General features: G+C 53.9%; 1 protein-coding gene across 2 annotated transcripts in view; it reads right to left on the bottom strand.

Annotated features, from left to right (window-relative positions):
- PNKD (PNKD metallo-beta-lactamase domain containing) overlaps positions 1 to 6000 on the bottom strand; it is a 98966-nt gene that overhangs the window by 1519 nt on the left and 91447 nt on the right. For both annotated transcript variants that reach the window (XM_004376308.1, XM_004376309.1), the window contains 6 exons: positions 3821 to 3936; positions 3574 to 3686; positions 2827 to 2885; positions 1255 to 1347; positions 745 to 908; positions 20 to 106 (listed from right to left, as the gene is read on the bottom strand). In XM_004376308.1, the coding sequence (XP_004376365.1) occupies positions 20 to 106; positions 745 to 908; positions 1255 to 1347; positions 2827 to 2885; positions 3574 to 3686; positions 3821 to 3936 (632 nt within the window). The remainder of the gene's footprint in view (positions 1 to 19; positions 107 to 744; positions 909 to 1254; positions 1348 to 2826; positions 2886 to 3573; positions 3687 to 3820; positions 3937 to 6000) is intronic.

Raw genomic sequence — 6000 nt, 5'->3', positions numbered from 1 at the left:
GGTGGGAGGGATGCCTCACCAGGCCACAGCAGGGTGTCGTCCCCCAGCCCCAGCACAGTGTCCAGTGAGCTCAGCATGGTCTCTGCGGTGCCCTCAAAGGTCCGTCCTGGGTGGGGTGAGGGGGGTATGTTATGAGATACACGAAGAGGGGTAAGGACCAGCCTGTGTGGCTCAGGCTGGCCACCAGCCGACCCCCCAGGCATCTACTCCCTCCAGGAAGGTGGGCCAAATTTTTCACCCCCACCCAAGCCCATCTGAAGGGCTCCATTCCACATGTTGACATCTGGGTGGAGAGGGGCGCAGGACCTTCAGGCTGGCTCTCCCAGTCCCAAGCCGCACTTTTCCACAGAGCACTCTTTTGGCTGTAGTGCCCTTTGGGACTCCATGCAGCCTGAACTCGTGGTCCTCGCCCTCCACAGGGTCATCCTCTCACTCAGGGCTTGCCAGCTGTTCAAAACCTAGTCCTGCCTGTCGCTGCATCAGAGAGCCAGGCTCCACCAGTGCAAACAAATGCCCTGCGGTGAGGTCTTTACACAGTCACTGGCATTCTCTCCTGTCCATTCCCTTGGGAAGTCTCGAGGATATTAAAAAAAAAAAACAGGGTAACATAGGCGGGAATATCTGCTGGGGTGACATCTGTGCTGAGAACCGTGCTTTAATGCATTGCCTGGGACTATAGCTGCCCTGCCCTCTGTCCCTTCCTCCTCTACCCCTCCTGCCTCTCTCCTTCTCAGGGGGACTCACCACAGCCAGAGAGGAAGAGCAGGTCTCCTGAGAAGAGGCAAGAGGGGCCCTTATAGGGCTCCCCGTCCAGCAGGTAGACCAGATGGCCTTGTGTGTGGCCCGGGGTGGCCAGGGCCCGAATCTGAAGCCGCCCCACACTGACTACATCTTGATGACACAGGGGACTGGGAAGCAAGACAACAGGGGAAAGAAGGTACTAGAGCTTTTGCCATGCTGATCCCTGTCCCCATCCCAGGCCCATGGGGCTGAGGGACTTACAGGAGGGTGGATTTCCACACTAGAGAGAGAAGGCACCTCCAGTGCTCAGGGTTTAGACCCAAACCCTCCCCGTTCCTCTTCAGGGGACCATGGCTGGATCAAATAGAGGGTGGGCAGTGCCAAGCTGCAGATGGGGTCAGGAAGGGGTCAGTGAAGGTCCAATTGTCGATACCCCTGAAATACTCCACTGAAGGATGGGGTGAGGGAAAGGGCCCCTAGAATGGCGATCCCATTCCTTGGTCAGGGACTTACTGGGTGAGGTAGGGAATGCCATCTTGAGGGCTCCCGTACACCCGGCAGTCCCGGTGCCGCCGGCTGAGGTCACGGTTCCCTCCACTGTGGTCCCTGCAGGATGGCAGAGACAGGCAGGGGTCTTTGAGGGGTGACCATTCCTGGGCCTCTTGGTGTCCCTTCTCTCCACTCCCCATGGCATCTCCAGGCCTTTGCGCCTTGGGGGCTGTGGCTCCCAGACCGGGCTGAACTGTCTACACCTCTAGGCCTTTGTTCAAGTTGTTCCACTGCCCACAATGTCTCCCCCTCCCCCAACTTGCTATCCATCCCATGCCCCTCAACAACCTGGCCAACACCGACTCATCTTTCTGGGCTCTCTCAGCATCAAGGTCATCACCCTCTAATTCCCACAAGTGGATCTGACCACACCCCGCCTGGTGCCCCCTACCCCCATACCCTGTGCTAAGTGTCCCCTAAATTTCATAATGGTGTGTTGTGATGGATCACTTTCGTTTGGCCTTTCTAGCTGTGGTCTTGTAACTCCCACCCAAGGGATTGGGTGGGACTGTGTGATAGGGTAACTGTGGCCCACCAAAGGGATTGGTCAATTTTGCCATCCTGCTAGGTTTGAAATCAGCCACCCCAGAGGCAGGAGAGAGAAGATCCCACCACCACCAAGGAAGAACAGCCAGGAGCCAGCACGTCCTTAGGACTCAGGAACCCTGTGCTGAGAAGCTCCCGGAACCAGGAGACACAGAGCTGTAATACTGAAGGCAGCGAGAATTGGTGGCAGAGACCTAGCAGCAGGAGACGGTGTGGTGGGCTTCCCAGCCCAAGGAGAGAGAAACCCGAGTGACTTTGGGCAGAGGCTGAGGGCCAGAGAGAGGCGTGCCTGCGAGCATGGCTAGGAATAGACTGTCCTGATGGAGAACTGTATTCTGAGTGTTCCTGAGTCTGAATTGTAACCTATTACTTCCCTAATAAACCCCATAATCATGAGTATAGTCTGTGAGTTCTGTGTGGCCATTGTAATGTATTATCAAAGCAGAGAAGTAGAGAGTGCCGTGGGAGGGACGGTTGGTGTCAGAATTTGTAAAGATGGCTAAGAAAGGAGGGATGTCTGACCTCTGCCTCATAGGAATCAGCCTTGGGCTGTTAGTGTTGATTCTCCTTCCCCCTTGTGAAGTTAGAGGAGGTCAGACACTGTCCCCGCACTGTTTTTATAAATGGTGATACACTTTTATGCAGGGCTGTCTCCTGCTACTGGACTATAATCTCCTTGATGGCAGAGATCACAAGTTTTGCCTATGCCCAGTGCACAGGAGGCATCTAATAAATGCCCATGGAATGGAAGATGAATGCCTGCCCTCCCCTCCCCTGGGTCTTCAGGAGCCCGGAGAAGTGGGGCGGTAGAAGTGGCCGCCTTCCATCTCTGCTGGTGCCCCAGTGACGTCATGAAGAAGGTGCTGCTGCCCATCCTGATGTCCTGATCCCCAGCAGGCCCATCTCACTGGGCCTGGTCCTGCAAGTCCAGCTGGGGCAAGAGTTGGCCAGGGAAGACCGCATCCAGATTCCCCCTACCCAGCCCCTTACCAGTGCTTGTGGGTGCAGAGAATGGCAACCAAGGTAACACCCTCCTTTTCAATGGAAGCCTGGCAGGGAGAGAGGAGGAGGTATTGACACTGAGGAACAGGAGGTGGGGGGAGAGACAAAGTACAAAGAGATGGGGGTGGGGGGAGTGCAGGGTGGGGAGGAGAGGGGAGCAAGGGGAGATAAGAGGAAAAGGAGAAGGGGGTGGGGAGGAGAGAGCTGGGGAAAGGAGAGGGGGAGGAGGAAACAGATCTAGCATGGGGCACATGGGAGAAGGTAGGGAGGTGGCAGGGAGGAGAGGAGAGAGGGTAGAGACACACAGACACGTGCACACACAGAGAAATAAGAAATGGGACAGACAGAGGTGAGGAGAGAAGAAAGAGGGTCAGAAGGGGGCCACAGAGAGTGAGAGACAGACAGGAAACTCAGTAGGCCCACTTCCGGCATCAGCATCCCTCTCCCTCAGGCCCTGGTCCCCCCACTCCTGCCCTCCCTACTTCATCTACACTGCTCTGGATGCTTGCCCCTCCCCCATGCTGTGTGTGAGGGGGTCTCCGTGTATTTGTGTAGAGGTCTGTGTGTGTGTGTGTGTGTGTGTGTGTGTGTGCGCGCGTGGGTGTGGAGGAGGCAGGAGTGGCAAGTGCCACATCCCATTGGCTGAGGGGCCACGGTCAACCCCTCTCAAGCAAGGGGAAGCTGCCAGCCTCCAAGGGTGACCCCAGGCACTTCCCTGCCCCCATGCCTTCTCACCTGTACAGCCCGAGGGTCGGAAGGGTCCACTGCCACAGCCAGCCGGGCCTGGGTGTCGATGATGAGGTAGCTGTAATTGTCCGCGAGGACCGGGATGGGAAGCACCTTCACTCCTGGGGGACAGAGAGGGGCTGTGGGTGGGGTGGCAGGCAGGGAGCAAGGCTGTCGGGGTGTATGAGGGGTATAGGCAGGGAGGGTACGGTGGGCAGAGTTGGGGGGATGCTGGTCAGGGGCAGCCAGAGCTCACCGTTGAAGAGGCGGGGCTGGGTTTTGGAGTGGCCCTTGGGGTAGCGATTCCGAGCTCTGCGCAGCTGTTGTCGGTAGAAGAGATACCCAAGCCAGGTGCGCGTGTACAAGCTGTACCTGGAGGGGGGGATGGTCTGTGTCAGCCCCTCTTCCGCTCCGCTCGAACCCCTGCGCGATCCGTGCAGGTGCCGCCTCTCCACTCCCTTGGCCGCCCTCTGCATCGATACAATTTCACCCTCCCTTGCTGTGTGCCTCCTGTTTGCCCTGCTCAGTACCCAGGACAAGATGGAGAACAAGACAGACATACCCAGAGCCCGTGACAGGGGAGGCATGAAGTGAGGAACTCACAGAAGAGACCAAGAGTGAGGGGTTTCATCCAGCCCAGAGCTGGGCCTCCCCCATGAAGTGACATTTACAGTGAAGGGGGTGTAGTAGGAGTTAGGTGGCTGAAATGAGGTGGGAAAATATTTCAGAAAGAGCAGTGGTGGTAAAACTTAAGCGTGCTTCAAAACCGTGCATCAAAATCACCCAAGGGACTTGTTAAAGACCAGAGCGCTGCGCCCTCTCTCCAGTTTCCCATTCAGTAGGTCTGGGGCGGGGCCTGGGAATGTGAATTTCTAACAAGTCCCCTGGTGATGCTGCTGCTGCTCCAGGGACCATACTTTAAGGACCACTGGGGTAGAGGAGGGGCCCTAGTGGTGCAGTGGTTAAGAGCTTTGCTGCTAACCAAAAGGTCGGCAGTTCAAATCCACCAGCTGCTCCTTAGAAACCCTACGGGGGCAGTTCTACTCTGTCCTATAGGGTCACTATGAGTCGGAATTGACTCGATGGCAATGGGTTGGGTTTGGTTTTGGGGGAAGAGGAAACAACAGGCAAAGGCCCAGAGGCAGGAAACAGCAGGGGGCTTGCCTGGAGAAACTGTATTAGTTCTGTTTGCTAGCTGGAGGAAGCAGTGAGAGGTGGGCAGGGTGGGCTAACCATACGTGCAGTTACACGGGGCCCCATACGCAGAAGGGCCCCACACTTGGTTTAATGCTCTGCTGTTGCTGTCTTGAAATGATTTCATCTTTGAACCTGTGTCTTGTAAGTGGAGTCTGTGGGACAATGGAACGTGCACACGAACAGAGGGTATACATGCAGTATGTGCAGCCTCCATTCCTTACCTCCCCATACACAGAGAGCATTCGCAATGCCCCATGAGCACAGAATCTAGTGGGCTCACTGTGTGTGGGAACTGAGCAAGACTCAAAGTGAGAAAGAACAGGTAAGTGTACATCTGTGACCAACTGAAGAGGTCGTGCTTTCACTTCAAACCAGAATTCGTTTCAAATGCATAAAGATGGCAAGGGCTCTAAAAAACATCAACAACCAAGGAACCCTCTCTCCCCTTTTCTCCCTCATGCTACTTTCCTGTATTTTCCAACCAATGATGCTCACAATGATGACACAGAAAGAACGGGAAAGTCTTTCCTTACTCATCAGTAAGCCAAAGGTAGAGAGTGTTGGTAGAATGTGTGTGTATCAACAAGTGAAATAAAAATAAGTGAGTTCGTATTGTGCAGCATTTCCACTGTTTCTGGTAAGAAAAAAACATATATGCACGTACAAGTTATGAAATATGAATTGTATAATTCCAGTGATTCCACATGAGTTAAATGTTCTTATATTCACATTTAAAACTGGCATTGCAGAATATAAAGATGAACAGTAAAATTCACACCAATCATTTAACTTTTTAACTTTTCTTTACTTAGAGTGTTAAATAGCTAATTAAAAACACCATGGCAAGTCAAAAGAGATTATAAAAGAAAGGAGAAAGCTTTGTATTTTAGCACCTATAAAGCACTTTTTTCCTGCTTTTTGAACAAAAACCAAACCCAACCCATTACTGTCAAGTCGATTCCGACTGATAGCAACCCTATACAACAGAGTAGAACTGCCCCATACGGTATTCAAGGAGCGGCTGGTGGATTCAAACTGCCGACCTTTTGGTTAGCAGTCAAGCTCTTAGCCACTGCACCAGCAGGGCTCCACTTTTTGAACAAGGGGCTTCAATTTCATTTTGCAATGGGCACCGCAAATTATGTCGCCAGCCCTGCCAGCCTGGGAAGACCTGTCTTAGGTCCTCGCCTCACAAAAGGATAACTGAGGCAGGGGTAGGATGGGGCAGTCAATGCTTAG

This window comes from Trichechus manatus, unplaced genomic scaffold (genome assembly GCF_000243295.1).
Source record: "Trichechus manatus latirostris isolate Lorelei unplaced genomic scaffold, TriManLat1.0 scaffold00041, whole genome shotgun sequence".
Classification (NCBI taxonomy): domain Eukaryota; kingdom Metazoa; phylum Chordata; class Mammalia; order Sirenia; family Trichechidae; genus Trichechus; species Trichechus manatus.
The sequence above is the reverse complement of the archived record's forward strand: the minus strand, read 5'-3'. Positions and strand labels throughout refer to the sequence as shown.